The sequence below is a fragment of the Anolis carolinensis genome, chromosome 3 (genome assembly GCF_035594765.1).
Source record: "Anolis carolinensis isolate JA03-04 chromosome 3, rAnoCar3.1.pri, whole genome shotgun sequence".
NCBI classification, from domain to species: Eukaryota; Metazoa; Chordata; class Lepidosauria; order Squamata; family Dactyloidae; genus Anolis; species Anolis carolinensis.
The window spans coordinates 21,767,976-21,790,378 of record NC_085843.1 but is presented as its reverse complement, the minus strand read 5'-3'; the positions used below and the strand labels follow the sequence as shown (position 1 = coordinate 21,790,378).

The 22,403-nt window shown below is 40.3% G+C and overlaps 1 protein-coding gene across 6 annotated transcripts in view; it reads right to left on the bottom strand.

Moving 5' to 3' along the window:
• cntn5 (contactin 5) overlaps nt 1-22,403 on the bottom strand; it is an 870,111-nt gene that overhangs the window by 74,356 nt on the left and 773,352 nt on the right. For 4 of the 6 annotated variants that reach the window (XM_062977117.1, XM_062977119.1, XM_008108071.2 and 1 more), the window contains 4 exons: nt 20,476-20,562; nt 19,085-19,205; nt 5,378-5,536; nt 4,323-4,472 (listed from right to left, as the gene is read on the bottom strand). In XM_062977117.1, coding sequence (XP_062833187.1) covers nt 4,323-4,472; nt 5,378-5,536; nt 19,085-19,205; nt 20,476-20,562 — 517 coding nt within the window. The remainder of the gene's footprint in view (nt 1-4,322; nt 4,473-5,377; nt 5,537-19,084; nt 19,206-20,475; nt 20,563-22,403) is intronic. The other 2 variants (XM_062977120.1, XM_062977121.1) reach the window with 1 other exon arrangement.

The window sequence follows — 22,403 nt, the reverse complement described above, 5'->3', positions numbered from 1 at the left end:
CACTGATAAGCAAGAGAGCCGACATAGTGCTGCATTTTAATTTACCAGGTGCGTAATTGTCTAGGAACCAGAGCAAAGCTAATTGAATGAAACCAACTGTTAAAATCTAATATAAATTTATTTAAGCAACAAACATATTATTTAGAAACTACCATGTGAGAATCAGTTATTCCATGTGATTTCTCAGGACCATTTGGGGAGGAGATACATGTTACTAAGGAGTGTAACAAACCAGAGATCGTTAAACACATTATTTATTAATCAAAATATTTATGGTCTGCTTCTCCATCATTTTATGGACCCCTCTAAGGACAAATAACAATATAAATTAAAATAATATACAGAAAAGGCTAAACAAAAACAGTTACACAAGGGGGAAAAAAAGCTTCAAATCCCCGGGGGACTGGCACTAAAACAACTGGGGCGACTTAAAACATTTTGCTATCTGAGGTGGAAAAAGCAAATAGTGTCCCCCAAGAGTTCAAGTCAGGATGCATATTCCAAGGCAGACAACTACACAGTTAATTTCCCCATTCCTGGCAGTAAATCTAATTACAAATTACAACCAGAAACCAGGATGAATGACTAAAGAACTTTCAACTGAGCTATTTATTTACTATTTATTTACTATATTTCTACCCTGTTCTATTTCACCCCTAGGGGGAATCAGAGTGGTTTCCAATTTTGAGAATTATTCAATGCCACAAATACACAAAAAATACATAACACAATTAAACTGTTAAAATCAAATAACATATAAATACAATTAAAACAGTTAAAAATGTTAAAACATAGCACCAGTCCCTTAGTCATTGTCCAATTGCTTCTTATGTCAGTGACTGTAAAAGGATATTGCACTATAGTTATGCTACTCACCAAACATCTGGCACCACAGCCAGGTTTAAACTTTTTTTCCCTAAAGACCAGGAGGGAGAAAGCCAATCAAATATCATTGGGGAGGGGAGTTCCATGGCTGAGGGGTCACCACCGAGAAGGCCCTGTATCTCATTTCCACCAATTGCACCTGCTAAAGATGTGGGGCCAAAAGCAGGGCCTTTCCAGTAGATCTTAGTGTTTTAGCTAACTCATAGAGAGACAGACATTCGGACAGATAAGCTGGGCCGGAACTGTTTAGGGTTTTATAGGCTAAAGCCAGCACTTCGAATTGCACTCGGTAGCAGACTGGCAGCCAATGGAGCTGACACAACAGGGGAGTTGTGCGCTCACTGTATGCAGCTACGGTAATTAGCCTGGTTGCCGCCCGTTGGACTACTTTAAGCTTCCAGTCTTCAAAGGCAACGCCATGTAGAGCGCGTTGCAGTAGTCTATTTGAGATGTAATGAGAGCATGGACTTAAAAGCTAAGATTTAAAAGTGAGATATACAAGAAATCACCAATGAGGAATTCAAAAAAATAGCCAACACGTGTAGAGAGAAAATCAGAAAAGCCAAAGAGCTTAGCTTGCTACAGAGGTTGAAAACAATAAAATGACATTTATTGTTTTGTTCATAGCAAAAGAAAGAACAAGGAAATGGTTGGTGACTGCATGGAGGAAATTGGAACTGTATCATACTTTGATTTAAGTAAGGTTTTTGACAAAGTCCCTCATGATATTCTTTCAAACAAGCTAGTAAACATAGGCCACACAATGCTCCTGTTAGACAGATTTGTAATAGTTTGACTGACCAAACCCAAAGAGTGTTCACAAATGGCTTTCATAGTCTCTGGATGATCAAGGGGAAAAAGGTTTGCCTCTTTTTCAATATGACAGTTTTTAAAATATTTAAACATGGCCATATTGTCCCCCTTTATCATCCTCTTCTCCACACTAAGTATACCCAGTTCCCTAAACATTTTGGTCATCCTTCCTGGGACATGCTCCATCATAAATCTCTCATAAATCTCTACTAATGTGGAGTTGTGCATTAACTGAGCTATGCAGTCTTTGTATTGAGTTCTAATGTTGGTCCAATGAATTAAACTGAATTGAAGACAAAATGTCAACTAACTGTGAATGCACATCAGTGCAGAATGTGCAATGCACCTGATTGTAGCTACACAAGCAATTGCAGTGCATATCCATGGGTAATAGGGCTGCATGTGCACATTTCCCTGCACAACTTTGAACTGACTGCAGATGTTCATCATTTTACAAATATGTCCAACTCCTTACATAGGGGAAGCAATGCATGCATAATAATAATAATAATAATAATAATAATAATAATAATAATAATAATAATAATTGTCCCCTCTGCTTTTCATTATTGCCATGATCCCTCTGTCAACAATCTTACAAAAAACAAATCTCGGATGACCTGAAGCTGTATGGAAAAACGGAAACTGAAATCCAGTCTCTGACTAACACTGTCCGAATTTTTAGCACTGATATCAGCATGGAGTTTGGCTTGGACAAATGTTCGACAGTGGCATTGAAGAAGGGAAAAATCATTGAAAGTGAGGGCATAAATATGCCTAATGGCCAAACAATAAAGTGTCACCAGCCAGAGGCCTATAAATATCTGGGCATATTACAGCTGGACAACATCAAGCATGAACATGTGAAGACTGTGGTCAGCAAAGAATACACACAAAGGGTCAGAAAAATTCTCAAAAGCAAGCTCAATGGAGGCAACACCATCAAGGCCATAAACACCTGGGCCATACCTGTCATAAGATATACTGCTGGCATCATAAACTGGACACAGATGGAACTGGACAATTTGGACAGAAAAACAAGAAAACTCATGACCATTCATCATTCACTGCACCCTCGCAGTGATGTTGACCAGCTGTATCTGCCTAGAAGATCAGGGGGCAGAGGATTCTTACAAGTAAAACAAGCAGTCAAAGAAGAAGAACATGCCCTGGCAGAATATGTAAAGCAAAGTGAAGAACCTGCTTTGATTGAAGTCAAAAATCAGAAACTCCTCAAAGCACAGCAGACAAAAAACCAGTATAAGAAAGCCACACTACAAACTAGAGCTGACAGCTGGCACAACAAAACATTGCATGGAAAGTTCCTTGACAAAATTGAAGGAAAAGCTGATAAGGAGAAGACCTGGCTCTGGCTCACAAATGGGACCCTGAAGAAGGAGACAAAAGGCCTGATCCTTGCAGCCCAGGAGCAAGCCATCAGGACAAAGGCAATTAAGGCGAAGATCGAAAAATCAGCTGATGACCCAAAATGCAGACTGTGCAAGGAAACGGACGAAACCATTTATCATATCCTCAGCTGCTGTAAGAAAATTGCACAGACAGACTACAAACAGAGGCACAACTATGTGGCCGAAATGATTCATTGGAATTTATGCGTCAAATACCCCCTGCCAGCAACAAAGAACTGGTGGGATCACAAACCTGCAAAAGTATTGGAAAATGAGCACGCAAAAATACTGTGGGACTTCCGAATCCAGACTGACAAAGTTCTGGAACACAACACACCAGAAATCACAGTTGTGGAAAAGAACAAGGTTTGGATAATTGATGTTGCCATCCCAGGTGACAGTCGCATTGACGAAAAACAACAGGAAAAACTCAGCCGCTATCAGGACCTCAAGATTGAACTTCAAAGACTCTGGCAGAAACCAGTGCAGGTGGTCCCGGTGGTGATGGGCACATTGGGTGCTGTGCCAAAAGATCTCAGCCGGCATTTGGAAACAATAGACATTGACAAAATTACGATCTGCCAGCTGCAAAAGGCCACCCTGCTGGGATCTGCGCGTATCATCCGAAAATACATCACACAGTCCTAGACACTTGGGAAGTGTTCGACTTGTGATTTTGTGATATGAAATCCAGCATATCTATCTTGTTTGCTGTGTCATAATAAAATAATAATAATAATAATAATAATAATAATAATAATAATAATAATAATAATTTATTTATACCCCACCACCATCTCCCCGTGGGGACTCGGGGCGGCTCACAACGTTACAAAAGTAACAGCGCAAATACATTAAACAATATACACAGTTAAAAACACAAGAAGATGATAAAACAGAAGTTAAAACAAAGGTTTATATAACAGTAATAATATCAAACAACCACCAATGCAAATCCGTCAACTTCAAAGGTGGGGGGGGGGGGGAACTATAGTAGCAATATAAGATAAAATCATTAGATTAAAATACCCCGATGAAAGGAGTCTAATAACATTCAGAATAGAATTATAATGAGGCTTATAATGCATAAGACACCAACTGGATTCTTGCCATCATATCAGGTTAGTTTAGCAAAGCAGAAACCACAAAAAGGTGAAGGCTAATTCTAAAATGTCACAGTCATGTCAAAGGCCTTTTTCTAGTTCAAGTTTTTACCTGCTTCCTTTGTCCGGATCACTCTGGATGGTGCACTTGGATCTCCAGTTCCAATTTTGTTAGTTGCTACAACTCTAAATTCATATTCCACCCATGGATTTAGTTCAACAGCCATGGCAGACTCCATGTCACCACTGATGGTTTCTGGAACTAGGAAAAGTGAGTAAATATGAGTGGTATCTCAAAACTATACAACCAGAAGCAGTTTTCTCTGATACTGGTGAACATTGGTTGGAAAAATCTTATGGTCAGTCAATGGGTCAATTAAAGATGCTTTAAGATCCTTGCAAATTGTTATATACGTACAATATGGTCTATAACAGTAGGATTCAATAACCAGAAATTAAATAACCAGTATATTCAATTATGGGTACGAAATTCATGGAAGCTTACGTATCTCCAAATCCAGACTGAGTATCCTTTATTCAGAATTCCAAAATATTTCAAAATCCAATATACATAAATGTTATTTCATGCACAAAATTGTTAAAATTAAAATACTGTGTATAAACATGAATATGAAACATAAATGAATTTCATGTTTAAATTTGGGTCTCAGATCTAAGATTATATATGTCTATGTAAATCCAAATAAAACAAAATGTATAAATCTGAAATCCAAACCACTTCTGATCTCAAGCATTTTTGATAAGGGATACACAGACTGTATTAATGTGAACTATTTAACGCATAAGCACAAAGGCATATATTTATTCATTTTAAATTGGAATTTTATTTATTAAATGTACTTAATCCTGTACACAGTTGCCTGATGTTGTTGTGTACCTTCAAAGTGCTTCCAAACTATGGTGACCCTAAGGGTTTTTTCAGTAAGCTTTGTTCAGAAGCTTTCCCTTGCCTGCCTTTGAGGTTGTGACTCACCTAAGTTCATCTGCTGGGTTTTATGGCCAAGCGAGGACTCAAATCTTGGTCTTCAGAACTGTAGTCCAAAACTCAACCCATTGCGTTATAGGCAGGTATGTAGTGAGGGCGGGGGCGGGGGGGGGGGAGAATCTCTAGATTCAAGTCATCTTGTTATAGTAAAAGTCTCTTACCTGTTTTCACAGTTTGCCAGCCAAGGGAAAAGGGACTTCGGGCTTGCAGGTTGTAGGAAGTTATGGGGCTGTGATTATCAGCCCCAGGTGTCCATGAAAGAGTGGCTGTGGTCTCTGTGATTTCCTCTACTATCACAACTCCAGGAGGCCCAGGTGGACCTGAGACAGAAAAATGAATGGAAGGCACAACTTTTAAATTGTCATCTGTATGCGTAGGGCCATGTCTGTATCATCTGCTTGTGAATACCAAGCATAAAATATTGCTCTTTATAATCAGAGGCGGTTGGTGGTTGGCAATGAATTTTAAGTTTTAATCTGAATTTTAAAACAGCTACACAAAGGTGGAAATCCCACATCACTTTAGTTTACCATAAATATCTGTTTCATAAAGTCTTTAGAATTTTCTGCTAAAGAGTGCAAATGACTAACCAAACTTCTTCTCCTATGATTCCATAGCATTTAGCCATGGCAATCAAAGTGGGGTCAAATTTTATTAATACTACAGAGTGGATACACCCACATTCAAGGAAGCCATGGTCTTAGGTTTTTGAGATGTAAGCAGAGCAATTGAGAAATTGGGATTGTTTAGGCCTCTCATTCCTTAATTAAAAATTGATTTGATGACAGACAACAACAATGTCATGACCAACAGTTTGAACTGTGACTAGAAATGGTCCAACAGCTAGTGAAGCAAGAGACACTCTACAATAAACCATGACCCCAAGAAAACTTTCCAGAAACCATAAAAGGTAAAGGTTTCCCCTGATGTTAAGTCCAGTCGTGACCAACTCTGGAGGTTGTTGCTCATCTCCATGTCTAAGCCGAAGAGCCGGTGTTGTCAGTAGACACCTCCAAGGTCATGTGGCCGGCACGACTGCATGGAGCGCCAGAAGCCAGAGGATATACTTATTCACTTCAAACATTTCCCCCCCTTTTCCTAGAGTTGCTTACATAAAATACATCTAAGAAGAATTCATTTTCTTTCCTCACATTTTCAAAATTGAAAGACAACACACAAGGGAAAAAAGACACAGGGGAGATGGTAGAAATAAGCATAAGTGAAAACATGAGATCTTAAAAATACAACTTGTCCGCTAAAAAAAAAAAAGGGAAAGCACATCAACATGAAAAGTTTGATATAGAAGTCCCTCTTCTTCTCTTCAATTTAAATGCCATACACAAAAGATAGATGGTTGGACCCAGTATGGAGGAGAGGTTTGAAATGAATTGTATACATGTTTCATTGTGGAGGAGAGCAGAACAGACAACTCTGCATCTGTATGCTTGACTGCAATGTCCTGCCTCATGCACAGAGGAAGAATTGTTTGAGGCTACAGACAATGTGGTCGCTGTTGCCTGTTTTGGTCAAAAGATATTTAGCTACTTGTGCTCCTTCTACTTTAATCAGTTTTGTATTTATTTATGCAATGCTTTTGATATGAAATAAATGAATAAATTGGGGAGGAATATATGCCTTTCATTTTATTAAGTAGAACACACTTGCACTGTTCTATTGCTCTTATTCATGTTGATGATGATGATGATACATTTATTGCCTGCTCTCCTTTAGAGTCATCTGTCGTTGTATAGTGATGGCATACATTATTTTTAGTGCTGGAAGCTAGATTTAGATTTCAATTATTTTTTTTAACTTGGGAAAGGAAGAAAAATAAAGTACACTCCAACAAGATACAATCACAGTAGCTCCCATGAATATATTATTAAGAATTGTCTGCTTGAACTGATATTTTAATGTAGCTAACTTTGTTGCCTTTCCAACCCTTTAGACAAATTTCACAATGGCAGAGATAGCCCCAAACAAGATTTAATATTGAATAGGAATGTCTGTGAGCTCCTGATATGAAATTTTAAGTTAAAAAGTAAAACCAAGAGCCATATTTTTGTGAGTTTTGATTCCCCCCCCCCCAATGAAATGATCTCCCTGTGCAATTTTTCAGCTTGGACAACAAAAATGAGAAACTTTCCCAAAGCTAAATTGTTAATAAATAATTACTTTTTATTTTGGCTATGATTTTAAGACTGATTTCGGCTGGTTCACTTAGTAATCACAGAAAGCATTAGACAGCTCTAATGAACCATGAATAGACTGCCCTTGAAAAGTGTTTGGAAGCTGCAGGTAATGCAGACTGTGAAGCCGAGCTTTTGTCAGATGGGTACATAGTTGAGCATCCTTTATCTGGAATTCCAAAATCTTAAAAACTCCAAAATTGAAAATTGTTCACATAGATGGTAGAGGTACAAACACGTTTGCTTTCTAATAGGTCAAAACACAAAGTTTTATTGCGCCAAAGTGCTAATGTGTATGTGTGTGTGTAAAAGAAATCCCTTGAAAGATTCTTGCAAAGAAAGAGCTCTGCAAAAAGGGAGCTGATCTTTTTGCAGAGGCAAGCCACGCCTCGAAACAATGTATCCTTAGCTGGCAGATGGCTTGGTTTGTCAGTTGGTTTGACAGTTGGGAATCTGAGCTTGGAGGGAGAGCACAGAAGAAAGACAGGGCTCTCTAGCTACGGTCAAGTAGCTGTTTTGAATGTGCTGTGCTGTATATATTGATGCTGATTGATTGGTTATTGATCTTATGCAACTACATGGACATTGTAAGATTGCAGAACTGTTTATTTGATTTCAACTCAACAAGCAAGAGTAAAGTTCCTTTGTTCATTTCAATTCCTCTGCCTGGTCTGAGTCTTTTGCACATGGTGTTATCTGGATGCTACTGATTCCGCTATACTCTCACATGGTAACAAGTTTGTCTCATGTACACCGGTGGTTCCCAAACTTACTTGGCCTACCACCCCCTTTCCAGAAACAATATTACTCAGCATCCCCTGGAAAGGGGGCATGGCTTAGAGGGGTGGGTGTGGTTTCTGCTCAAGAGGGTGGGGCAGAGCCTCTCCCCTAGTCCAAGATGCAGGGCTGGGAGGGGAAGGTGGGCAGGGCCACAAATGGGCGGCCAGGACTGGGATGGGCAGAGCTATGAGCTCTGAGGCATGGTTGAGCTTCTATCCCTATCCTACGGCACCTGCCAGGACACTGGGGGCGGGGCCTCTTCCTAAGTGCCTGACCACCCCCCTGGATTGCTGCAGTGCCCACCAGGGGGCGGTAGCGCCCACTTTGGAAATCACTGATGTATACAATTACTAAAAATATTACCTTCAGGCGATGTGTATAAGAAGCATAGGAAACATAAATGAATGTTGTGTTTAGACTTGGGTCTCATCACCATAATATCTCATGGTGTAAGTGTACGCACAAAATCCAAAAGAACTTATATAAGAGACCTTATAATACTGACCTTAACAAAACTTGTGCTATACTTAACAAAATCTGTTCTTCCAATTTTGTTGAAATAAAGGAAAGATGTAAAATAAATGAATACATAAAAATGTAAAATAGGACAAATACCCTCTAAATCAACAGTCTTCAACTTTGGCTTCAAATTACAGGAAAGGAGATTCCATGAGGAAGAACTCCTAACTGGGAGAGCTGTTCAGCAGTGGAACTCTTTGCCCTGGAATGTGATGGAGGCTCCTTCATTGGAGGCTTTTAAGCAGAGGACAGATGGCCATCTATTGGGGGTGCTTTGAATGTGGTTTTCCTGTTTCTTGGCAGGGGGTTGGTCTGGAGGGCTCACGAGGTGTCTTCCAACTCTATGATTCTATGATTCTAGGTCCTCCAGATGTTTTGGAATTCCCTAGAAGCTCAATTTAGTATAGATTCTGATGGCTGAAATCCAAAATAGCAGGCAGACCGAAGGTTGAAAAATGCTGTTCAAAACTATGAGATGACAACCTACAGTTCTCCTTGAAATAGTATAGAGACAATGTAGTGCATTTAGATCTACAGTGTAGCATATGGCTATCATTCTTTGTGCACCTAGTGCCATTGGATTGCACATGCTTCTAGAATCTGCTGTGGTGAGATGGGTTAAACCTTTGTGTTGACTGAATTGCTGGCCTGAAGGTTGGCGGTTTGAAAACGTGAGATGGGGTGAGCTCCTGTCTGTTAGCTCTAGCTTCTCAAGCGGGGACATGAGAGAAGCCCCCCACATCCGGGCATCTCTAGGGCAACATCTCTGAAGATGACCGATTTTCTCACACTAGAAGCTACTTGCCTCAATTCGCTTCAGACATGATAAAAAAAATCTCTGCGTCTGAGTAATGGCATGTTTAAAATGGCTCATTACTGTCTAGTAGGTTATGGGCAGTAGGTTATGAACAATAAATAGATATGGAATGACTTGTAATAACTATAGGAACAGAATATAGGATTATGCTTCTGGATTATTTGATCAACTGTGATTGTATGGTTTTTAAATGTCTCTAATTGTTTTAATTGTATTTTATTACTCTATTTAAACGTCCATTTTAATTTTGTATTGTGTTTAAGGCATCAAATAGCTACCTATTTGTAAAGCCATCTTGAGTCCCCTTCGCGGTAGAGAAAGGTGGAGTAGAAATATTGTAAATAGTGAGTTGTTAAACTATGTTCTTTAACCCCATTAACTTGTGCTTAAGTAGGGGTCTTCAAAGTAAGGCCTGTGGGCCAGATTCACTCCTCCAAAGTCATTTACCAAGGCCCCGCCCTAAACGTTTTACTTAAAGTTGTCCTAAGTCTGAAACGACTTGAAAGCAGACAACAACAACAATCCTAATTAACCTGACTATCTCATGAGCCAAAAGCAGGCCCACACTTCCTACTTAAATACTGGTATGTTTATCTTGGTTAAAAGCCTTCATTTTTAATATTGCATTGCTCTTTCATTATTATTATTTTTTGCACTACAAATAAGATATGTCAAGTGTGCATAGGAATTTGTTCACATTTTTTTTCCAATTATAGTCTGGCCTACAACAAACTGGGGGACCTTGAACTGCCCTCTGCTTTAAAAAGTTTGAGGATCCCTGTGCTTAAGAGTGCCCTTATTTTAATTAGTGAAACATTGATAGGTATGTGGAATAGAGAGAATATAACCCGGGATCTTGTAAATCATACATGTGTAATGATTGATGTATGGAACTGACATTTTTCCTGCTTTTTTTTGGGGGGGGGGCACAGATGGGAAGAGATACTCCATACCATGTCTGTTATATAAAAGGTAACTCATCAGCACTTTGGAACTGGAAATCACTGAAGATTAGCTATTCTTTTCAAATGATTAATCTCAATATTAAAAATAGCTGGCATTTCTGAAATACTGAAATAGCCTCATGCAATCTGTTTTCAAAACAGCTCCTTTCAATAAATTATCCTGTAACTCCTTTGGAGAGCCCTTCCCTTGCCACAAAAGACAATTCCATAGCCCAAATTGTTGGGGAAGGGAAGGATTCTACCTCTTCCTTTCCCCTTTCCTCTGCTGAATTAATTCAGTGTGAACTATACTTTTGCACTCTGGACTCATGTGGCAGCAACTGAACTAAGGTGATGACAAAGGAGCACGGAAAGAAATGGGGACATTTAAAAAGCAGCTGGAATATATTAGGGCTAATCAGGACTATTACCTGCCAAATCAGAACAGATAATGTCTGTATACCACATGGATGGGTCTCAGCCATCATAAGAGCTCTTTTAAAACCAAGCCAAAGGACTAGCAAGTCCAGGAAATTGTTTCTGATAAGCTAATATTTGGATGGAAGAATGTGAAATAATACCAAATGCATCAAGGAGATCACAAGGAATGCAATGGCAAACCATCACTGACTATTCCTTACATAGGAAACCTTTAGGAAATCCATGGATTGATTCAGGTTTACAGGATCTTTGAAAGAAGCGAAGTCTCTAGTCATGTCCTTATATCCTGACACAGAAAAATGAAATTATCTTGCGGAGACTTCCAGGGATCGGGGGCAGCTAAAGTATAGACAGAAAGAATGGTGAAAGTGGAGATATAGCAGACCTCTGAATGCAGAATCTTTATGCCAAGTCCATGTGATGAGAAACCTTAGTTTCCTTTTTTATTTTGAGGATTATTTTGGGAAATCAGTGTGGCTTCTCCAGGGTTCCAAAGATGCTCATCAGATATACTGTTAGCTGCCCACTATGATTTCAAGTTTCACAGGAAGCTTGCTGGAATAAGGTAGAAATATGCCATGTAATGTACTTTAAAACACAGAGGAGAAAATGAATAAAAGGAAAAGCAAAGGGAAGAGAGAAAACCCAGTGGCATACTTTAGAGACTGAGCATTTAAGCAGAACAATCTAAAAGAGGTTGCGATCATTTGTTACAGAAGCATTGGGTTATGGAGAGATTGCGGTGAGACAGCTCTTAAAGTAGCTGGTTACACGGAGTGCAGTGGAGTTGCCTAGTAAAGCCAATGTACTAATACTCCATGAGCTGAGTTTGCTAAGCAAATAAAAGGAGCTTCAATTTTAGACAGGGCTTCAGTGATAAGGTATGTCTTGAAAAAAATCAGATAAGTAAGTGTTCTATCTCCAAGTACAGCATGAAATAAAAATGTGCTGGCTTAATACATTTCAGAACAAAAAATGAGAAGTGCAAAGACCATGAAAAGACAACATTGGTAAGCCTGAAGAAAAGCAACCAATTGCAGTTTGGAATGTTATGAAGGAAAGAATATAAAACCAGAGGTCAAATCGCTAATTAGGGCCAATTATACATACAGCCAACTCTCTACATTTATGGTTTTGATATTAGTGGATTTTATTTAAAATGTTCTATATAGGAATCTGTTATGGTTGAGCCTTATGGCTCCGATACTGGGAGACGAGGTCGTAAGACTCCTCGAGAGTCAGACTCTCTTGAGGAGCGCGAAAGGAAATGGTTCCGAGACTTATTTGCAGAACCAACAGACGAAGACTCCTTTGAGGGTTTTACCGAGGGAATGGAGGAAGAGATGGTTAGCTCAGAGGAGGATGACATGGAATGGACTCGTGTGAGGGAGGATTTGGGTGTCACCGGCAATGATAGCATGGGAGGCGACTGGCGGGTTGCAGGATCGGACCCGTGGACGGGCTGGAGGGATGGAACGGGATCCACAGCTGGGGATGCTGTGGGGCGTAGTCAAAGGTGTTTTAGCTCTGATGAGGATGATGATGATGAGGCACCTGGAATTAGGATAGCAGCTGATAGTGATGAGGAGTTATGAACTGGCATAAAATGGGGTTTAGAATCAATGGCTAATTGCGTTGGGCAAGGTAATCTGGACGAACGCTTGGGCTCTTGTTGGGGAAATTCCTGAAGACGGGTGTGATTCGTTTGCTGAATCCGTAAGTTACCAAGGACACTGGGCATAGACGGCGGGAGGAACTGTGTGGGCTTTTGCTGTGCAACCTGTGTTTAATCTTGATAGCTTGGACCTCCGTCGTCTTTTTGACGGACATTAATTGTCTACTCTGGATTGACGCTGGACTGACTGACTGACTACGACTTCAGACTATCCCTTCTGTGGCTATCGGTGGAACTGGTGAACTAAAGACGTCTGTACCTGGCTTTCGACCTTGGACCGGATTGGGACCCTGCTGACCGCTGCTACCCTGATTGATGTGTTTGGACCCGGAGTTCGCTCGTTGCACGGAGGAGTAACAACTTAGTTACTCAATCGTAGCTTTTGAGTAGCAGAGAGGAATCTGCTGCCAGTTATTTGTGTTTCATTGAATCTTTGTTTATCAACTTTTGTTTGTTTAAAGTGCCAGGCTGAAGTAAGCATTTTTGATTTAACCCGGATTAAACTCCTGTTTAATCCGGTTTATCTTTTGAACCGTTTTTAGTTCCAGCAAAGTCTTTTTGTATCTTTTCACATTGAAGGCAAGTGTTTGCCTAGCCCTTTGTTTCTTACGGGCATTTTTGGTTCTGTAACTTTAATAAACTGTGTTGAACCTTATTTGGTGGCGTTCTGTCTGTGACAGATTGCTCAACGCCCGAAAAAAGTTTTTCTAGTTAGGAATTTACGTCAAGAAGACGATGGAGGAGCTTAAGGCTCGTTTTGACCAGCTGCAGGCTGCATTTTACGCTGCACAGGCAGCACAGCCAGCTAAAGGACATGTAATGACTCCTGAACGTTTTGATGGGTCTCAAAACAAATTGCCCACTTTTTTGGCGCAAATTGAACTTTATTTTTCTCAGATTAGCGCACAAGCTTTCCCTACGGACACCAGCAAGGTGGCATTTATTTTGAGTTTGTTGACCGGTCCTGCGGGACAATGGGCCACTAATTTGATTTTGGGAAATGACCCAGTCAAGGACAATTTAGATGATTTCAAGAAATTATTATCTGACACTTTTGGGGATCCCCTCCGTATGGAGAATGCTAGCTGGGCTCTTTATCGGTTAAAACAGGGAAAGGGGTCTGTTTTAGACTATTTAAATAAGTTTAACTCTTTTCGTCATCAACTAGACTGGGGGGGAGAACGCGTTTATGCTTTTGTTTATTGCTGGCTTGAATGATTATCTCCAGGATGAATTGGCGCGTTTAGAGCAGAAGACTGGGACGCTTTGGTGGCTAAGGTTTTGCGTTTGGACGCCCGGTTGGAATCTCGCAAACAGTCTAGAGCAATGTATGCGCCATCTGTATCTGCGCCTAGGACACCTGTGGCAAAGGGGGAGGAGCCTATGAAACTCGGGGTGTTTAGAAAATTGTCAACGGCAGAAAAAGACCGTAGAAGGCAATTGGGATTGTGTTTATATTGCGGGACTGCTGGGCATTTCGCTAGGAATTGTAATGTTAAGCCTTCTCAGCTTTCGGGAAAAGGTCAGCCCTAGTGCGACGTGAGTCCAATGCATTAGGGCTTATAAAGCAGTCACTTGAGGGGAAGAAACATGTTTTTGTACCCATTTCTTTATCTGTTGGGGGAAAAGAACTTGCTTCAACTCTGGCACTGCTGGACTCAGGGGCTACGGTCTCGTATGTGGATGTTGGGTTTGCGAGGAAGCATGGGCTTCCTACAGTACGTAAAGCATGAGATATATGGGTGGAAGGAGTGGATGGGAAACTACTGGAGTCTGGGGTAGTTAATCGTGAAACCTCAGAAATAACGTGGGAGGTACAAGGAGTAACTGGAAAGTTTGTATGGGACATTACACGGTTACCAAGATACAATGTACTTGAATCTTTGTTTATCAACTTTTGTTTGTTTAAAGTGCCAGGCATTTTTGGTTCTGTAACTTTAATAAACTGTGTTGAACCTTATTTGGTGGCGTTCTGTCTGTGACAGAATCTTTAGCTCCTTCTGTGTGAACTATGGTCAAATTTCTCCTATCATACTGATGTAACTAGAAATTACTAGAAAGAATTCACCTCTAAGAATCTCTAGATTAGTGGTTCTCAATCTGTGGGTCGCCAGGTATTTTTGTTTTCTACATCAGTGTCTGGGTATTTTAATTTAAGAATGAATGAGGAGGGTCAGTCACAGTCATTTATTACTACACTGACCCCAACCCACACACCCACTCTTCCATTATAAGTGTCATTTTGGGTTCCAGGAACCAGATCCAGGAAAGGTTTTAAAGGAAGAAGGGCAGGGTGACTGATACAAGCCCAAGGGTTGGAGCTATGGGGCCAACCTGCATACGGGATGTGTCCCAGAGGTTTATCCGCTTCATGCTTTGATCTTAGGATGACCCAAATAAAGTTGGCCCTTGGTATCCACAGATTCTGCATCCACAAATATAGCCATCCATGGCTTATAGAATTATAGAGTTGGAAGAGACCTCGTGGGCCATCCAGTCCAACCCCCTGCCAAGAAGCAGGAAAATCGCATTCAAAACACCCCTGACAGATAGCCATCCAGCCTCTCCTTAAAAGCCTCCACCACCACTCCGGGGCAGAGAGTTCCACTGCTGAACAGCTCTCTCAGTGAGGAAGTTCTTCCTAATGTTCAGTTGGAATCTCGTTTCCTGTAGTTTGAAGCCATTGTTCCACATCCTAGTCTTTAGGGCAGCCGAAAACTAGTTTGCTCCCTCCTTCCTATGACTTCCCCTCACATATTTATACATGGCCATCATGTCTCCTCTCAGCATTCTCTTCTGCAGGCTAAACATGCCCAGCTCTTTAAGGCACTCCACATAGGGCTTGTTCTCCAGACCCTTGATAGTTTTAGTCGCCCTCCTCTGGACGCTTTCCAGCTTGTCAACATCTCTGCCTTGCCCAGAATTGGACACAGTATTCCAGGTGTGGCCTGACCAAGGCAGAATAGAGGGGTAGCATGACTCCCCTGGATCTAGACACTAGATTCCTATTTATGCAGGTCAAAATCCGGGTCCTTCCACACAGCCCTATATCCCAGAATATCAAGGCAAAAAGTCCTACATTATCTAAGTGTGGGCTCAGATAACCCAGTTCAAAGCAGATATTGTGGGATTTTCTGCCTTGATAGTCTGGGATATAGGGCTGCATGGAGGGCCCTCCCATTGGCTTTTTTTGCCACTGCATTGCATTGTTGGCTCATTGCTGGCTTTAAAATGTTTTAAAAAATTCCAGAGGCAAACATTGATTTTTCTGTTTTATGTAATTGACACCATTGTACATAATGGGACTTGAGCATTTACAGATTTTAGAACTAAACCAATGGCCCACTGTATATCAGCTGGTGATTGATGCAGTTAGACTTCCCTTAGGTTAGAGTTTGAGACAACCAAGAACTGGAGGTATTTTGTGTGATTTCCAATCAATGTCCATGCATGCTTGGAACGCTCACTGAAAAAAGCTGATATTTTTACCATGGTGAAATTCCTCACTAATTGTTTACAAACTAGTAATCAATATGAGTAATTATAAACTAATGTCTGATTGATGTGAATTGATGAGAGAAATTTAATTCACTGCCCAGTTAATATGCATAGACAGATTGGATTGGTCCAGCTGCATAGCCTATGGTGATGGATCACCAGAGTTGAAGTTTTGCAGCCTCTAGAGGTCTACATACTTCACGTTCTTACGTTAGAACTTCACATTCTTGTTTGACCCATATTGATGGATTTCTTCTTTAACTGTTTCAAAGGGAATGAAATCAGAAATGCCAGAAACTGCAATGAGCCATATCAATTATATTTTAAAAGGATCCAACTTTTTTTAAAAAAAAAATAACAAAATCCCACCAACAAAAATATAACAGAAGCAGCTGACATTTTTAAATAAAAGCTGGCAGGCACAGGTGCCAATCGGAAAGGAAAAAAGTGGTTTGGGATCAGAACCAAGAATTGGTCTAATCATTTACTGACATAGAGTGAGACTTGGTTTGTCACCATAAAGTGAAACCTGACAAACAGAAACAACCACCTTTCCAGAGTGTCACAAACAACTCGACTCTGTGTGCATACCTGAGTTCATTTGGAAAAGGTCTGGGTATTTTTCCTTCCAGAAAAAAAGATATCAAATCATTTTTTGTGCCAGTATTCAAAGAACAGTAAACATAGTAAGCAGCAATGTCACAATAGAAAATGACTTCTGAAAATATGGCTCATTCTTTTGCAAGCTGTGAATGAAAAATTGGCTGGTTGTACAGGAACATTAGAGAGACCGGGGAGTAGTTAGATGGCAGAGTGAAGACTGCTGGTGCTTTGCTTTTTGGAGGGTCATGGATACTGTGGTTTCAACATTTATGTGACAGGAGAAAATGCTTTCTACTACTGTTCTCCCTCCCAACAAATGCATGTTGGAGGAATTTGCCACACGAGGGAGGCAAACTGGCACACGACAGTGTACATCCCAATACTGGCCGGCTTCCTCCCCACAATTAAACTGTTCCCTGCTAATGAAGGACAAAACACACCAGTAACTGCCAAACCTACAATGTTCCCATCACATACCTTGTGTCTGGGCCTGTTCTGTTTCTGTGCTGGCATGCTAGCACTGAAGGAACATCAGGAGGTGGGATTCTTATCTTCTCCCATGCACCCCCCTTAGCTATTCCTGATATGTTTAATGTAAATGTAAAGATTTTTCCCTGACATTAAATCTAGTTGTGTCCGACTCTGGGGGTTGATGCTCATCACCATTTCTAAGCTGAAAAGCTGACGTTGTCCATAGACACATCCAAGGTCATGTGGCCGGCATGACTGCATGAAGTGCCGTTACCTTCCCGCAGGAGTGGTACCTATTCATCTAATCGCATTTGCATGTTTTCGAACTGCTTGGTTGGCAGAAGCTGGGGCTAACAGTGGGACCTCACCCTGTCCCCCGGATTCGAACCTGCGACTTTTCAGTCAGCAAGTTCAGCAGCTGTTAGTTAATCTGCTGCGCCACCGGGGGCTCCTGAGATGTTTACAAGGCCCATATGTGGCTTCCCTTGTAGATATCAAACCAAGTCTGCACCTGCTTTCTTCATTAATACTAGAGCATCTGTTGTTTCCAAGCTCACTGGATAAATGTCTTAATGCTGGCTTATTTAAATATGCCATTTTTTTATTACAAAATTGCTGCTTTACATTCTTTAATGTGCTGTAAATAGCCCCCAGGGCTTTTAAGGCCATGTGGCAAGAGCACAAATGTAAAATAAATAAATTGCTGTAAGCCAAACGAAGTGCTATTCCATAACAAACCCAGTCTGGTGGGTGATATTGTCATCATCCGACTTTGGCAGAGCCAATTTAACACTTGTGAAGCCAGCATCAGAAATATTCCTTCACTTCTGTGCCTCAAGAAAAATAAATGGGACATAATAAGCTGAAGATAATGTGAAACTGATTCATGTTCACAGCCTGTCATAATATTCACTTTGAATATAATTTTAATAGGGTGTATAAATACAACGCTGCTAATACTTAAAATCCTGCTTGACTCTTGTGTTCAAAAGCAGCACCAAATGACAGAAACATTTAAACATGTAACAATTTGACTTTTGTTACAAAGGGGTTCAGAGGAGAAATCAACACATAGCTTTAACTGTTTTGAATGACTGATGTGTCACCCAGTGAGGAAAATGTTTCATGACTTTGGGAACATTCACAGGCCCTAAGGCTTGAAAAGTCAACATACAATGTAATGACTTAACCATGTCTCTGGACTAGGGTTTGAATCCCCACCCAGCCCAAACAAACTCCCCAAAGAAAGCTTTTTCCATCTGAAAAGAAAACAATATTATTAATATATAATACATTTCTTTTATTGCTGTTATATGCTATCAAGTCATATGCAATTTATGGTGGTCCTCCAATGAACAGTCCCCCAATACATCCTTGAGAACAGTCCTGCTCAGGTCTTGCAAACTCAAGGCCATGGCTTCCTTGAATCAATCCATTTCCAATGCAATCTAACACTTTTCCTACTTTATTGAAAAATTATTATCTTTTTCATATAAGCTCAAATTATAGTATTAGATGTCCAAAGTACAAAACCTCAGGTTAGTCATTCTGGCTTCTAGTGAAGATTTATATAATCAGAAAAACGGCTGATTTTTGATCCTGAACACTTTCTCCCTCATCTAGGTATTTAAGACCCTTGCCCCCATCTCTTTGGGGGATTGTAGTTTAAGCACAGGGGCTCTTAAAATAGTCAGATTGTTTCCCCGATGTATTTGTTACAGGCCATTGCAAACCTTAACCACATATTCTTGCTCTGAACAACATACCGTTAAAGCAAAACAAAAGAACCCCCAAACACCCCCAAAACATAGATTATTTAAAAAGGAAAATGAATCAAGGGGAATGTATAGTTGCGTGGAGCAAAGGAGACATTTCAATTCCTTTATATGATCATTTATGCGGATCATGTCCTCTATTATTACCATACTCACCCCTAACAAGAAGTTCTGCCTCATCGGATATACTGTCTGCTGTGGTTTGTACCCTGCAGCCATATCTCCCGGCATGCATCAGAAGGATGTTCCTGATCATTAAATCTGCAGAGGATACTTGCTAGGAGGAGGAGGAGAAAAAAGAGGAAGAATTAGTGAGAAAACAGTAGCAGTTTAACAAAGTGACAAATCCTTCAAAAATAGAGGAGCAGTTTTGATTATTTCAGAGGTACTTACTCCAATCTACAACTTCGCAGAGCACTGGCCCTACTCAAAATCTGCATGACAGTAATATCTATGGGAATGATGAATAATATGAACATGTGGTATTGTTTTCTGATGAGTGTGAATGCTCCTGCAGACAAGCTACTACATTCTACTGGAAGTAGTTCTCAGATCTCTGTCTGTTTTGCAGTCCTGTCTCCCACTCGAACAGCAGAGTTATAGCAGTTTGATACCACTTTGAGGGCCATCCTATGGAGTCTTGGGAGTTTGTTGTGGCCCCATCTATACTGCCAATATAAGCCAGTTTCTGAATCCAAATTATCTGCCTTGAACTGGATTGTGTGACAGTGTAGACTCATATAATCCAGTTCAAAGAAGATAATCTGGATTCAGAAACTGGATTATGGCCAGTGTAAATCCAGACTCAGACAGAGAATGGTGGCTATCTCACAAAACTGCAAATCCCAGAATTCCATAGCATTGAGCCATGGCAGTTAGTGTGGTGTACGACTTCTATCATTTTGCAGTTTGAATACAGCTCTGTTGCCTATTTCTTCTAAGCACAGATGGTAGGATTTGAATTTTGATTTTTGTACATATGAAACAGCTTCTACTATTGTACCATCTATTCTCTTCTCACATACTTTCTGAGTGTATTTACACAGACACAGAGTTTGATATTACTTTAGCTGCTGTGGCTCTGTCTTTGAGGATTCTGCTATTTTTAGCTTTGGGAAATATGTAGAATTCCCTGAAAGAGAACTTTACTGCACTTGCTTAAATGCAGAACTCCAACAAAAAATTCACACATCTGGCCAAATGATAAATCCCAATATTCTGTAGAATTTATTTATTTATTTATTTCGTGTCAAAAGCATTGCATAATATTCTGTAGAATGAAGCCAAGGCAGTGAAAGTGGTATCAATCTGCTACAACTGTGTTGTATAAATACATTGTCTAAGCTACATCCCAACATGCAATGCCTCCCAACCCACTGGGCGCCAACCTCTACTTCTAAAATTTGATGGCTAGTTTTGGGGAATTGCAAAAATACTTTGGTTTTATTTCCAACTAAGTGAAGACCCGACAAAATTATCCAGGGAAATGGGGAGGTAATTAAGTCTACTTTTATTTTTCTTTCTTTTTTAACTCTTGCAGGCCCCACCTTCTGCTCCTGAAGATGTTTTGCCTCCCCCCATGTCTGGGCTGCCATGCGTTTCAGTGACCCCATCTGAGCACGAGCGCCTGAAAGCTGCAAAGAGGCAAAATGTTAGAAATCAGCTGGTCTACATTTAGAGTAGAATGTGCTGAAATCGTGAGAGCTAAATCCTTCTTTATAAGAGTCAAAGTATAGAGAGAGTCAAAGTATGTGTGTATGCATGTATGTTTGTTTGTACCACAAAGGCTGTTGCTAGGTGAAGTGGCCCTGAGTGATGTCACTGGGGAGCCACTTCATTTAGCAACAGCCTCTGTCCATTTTACCACAAAGGCTATTACTAGGTGAAGTGGTCCTCTATGATGTCAATGGGAAATAAAGGTGACGTGCATGAGGGGAAACAGAGGGAGGGAGGGAAGGTAGGAATGAGGAGAAAAAGAAGGGGGAAAAGGGGAAGGAGAAGGAAAAAAAGGACAAAGGGGGGGAAGAAGAAAAAAGAAAAGAAAAGGAGAGGGATTTGGGGCTGCATCAAAAGGAGTATAGCACTTAGAGCAAGGGAAGTAATGTTGCTTTTCTATTTTGCTTTGGTCAGACCTCACTTGGGACCTCTTTGCTTTTATGAGGTCTCCACTGCCGATTTATCAGCCTCCATGGAAAATCGGTGGGGCAGCAGGGTCTCACCAATCAATGATTGATTGAATGGGACTACTCTTAATAGGAATCAAGCAACACTACTCCCACCATACTATCACATTTTTGCATGCAAAGTACGTTTATCATCAAATATAGGAATCTTAATGAATGAACATAGGAGGAAGCTTTAGAAGGGGCATCAGATTATTTGTCTAACCAGTCTAATATTTTCCACTCCATCTTATAACACTTCTTCAGAGTCACATGCAGAAGATTTTCCTATCAGCTACCTGATCCCTTTCCCACCTACTCACTTTCTTAAACCAAAAATGTCAGGTATTGAGCTTGGAATCTTTTCACACAAAGCAAGCAGTCTACCACTGAGACACAGCCTGAACAAATTACTTCTCTACATCACATTTACTTGAGTGAGCAATGTGTTTGCCGGGTCAAAGAAGAGACAGTTTGGTGTGTCTATGGCAGGAGACAGACAGATGGACAGTCATTTTAAGAATGGTTCTTGGAAAATGAAAGCAGATATATGGCTCTAAGCATTGAAAGGGTAGTGGAAGCAAGAGCCCCTAGCATACTCAGGCATGTGAGCCCTTCTAAAGATCTACTTATAGTTGGAATGAAGGATTCATAGGGTTTTGCAAGTAAATTCCTTTACAACCCACCCATCCAACTGGGAAAATTATCATGAGAATATTAGCATTGACTTAGAAGTCTCCAGTGCATGTTGGCCTCCCAAGATAACAGCATGAAAACAGCCCATTCCTAGAAATTCCTAGCATGTGGAAAAATGACAGGAACTAATTAAGTAACAATATTTTGGATGAGATCTTACATCAAGGAAATGGAACATAGTTTTATTCTATGAAACAATATACATGTCTTGTAAAACTACCTAGTTGATGAACTGAATCTGTGACTGTGCACACATATCTTTTATATGCACGTGAAATGTACATCCACACATGCAATGCACAATGTTGATTTGCATGTACATTGCACATGCACAATGGCAGCACATGCACAATTGTTTCTGCAACCTTAAAATGAATGTAGATGTTCCACATTTGCATAAAATAATAATAGGATTCTGGCTTTTGAATTCAGATTGATCTGTCCCATTTATTTACAGATATTGGAGGATTTCAGCCTCTGGATGCATTTTAAACAGGTCTGTGGACACACACAAATGTGATGGTCTACTGATAATCAGACTCTTCTTTCTGTATATAAAACCTGATGGATTTATTGACAATTGACTGAGTTGAAATGTATGTGATGGGGGAGAAATA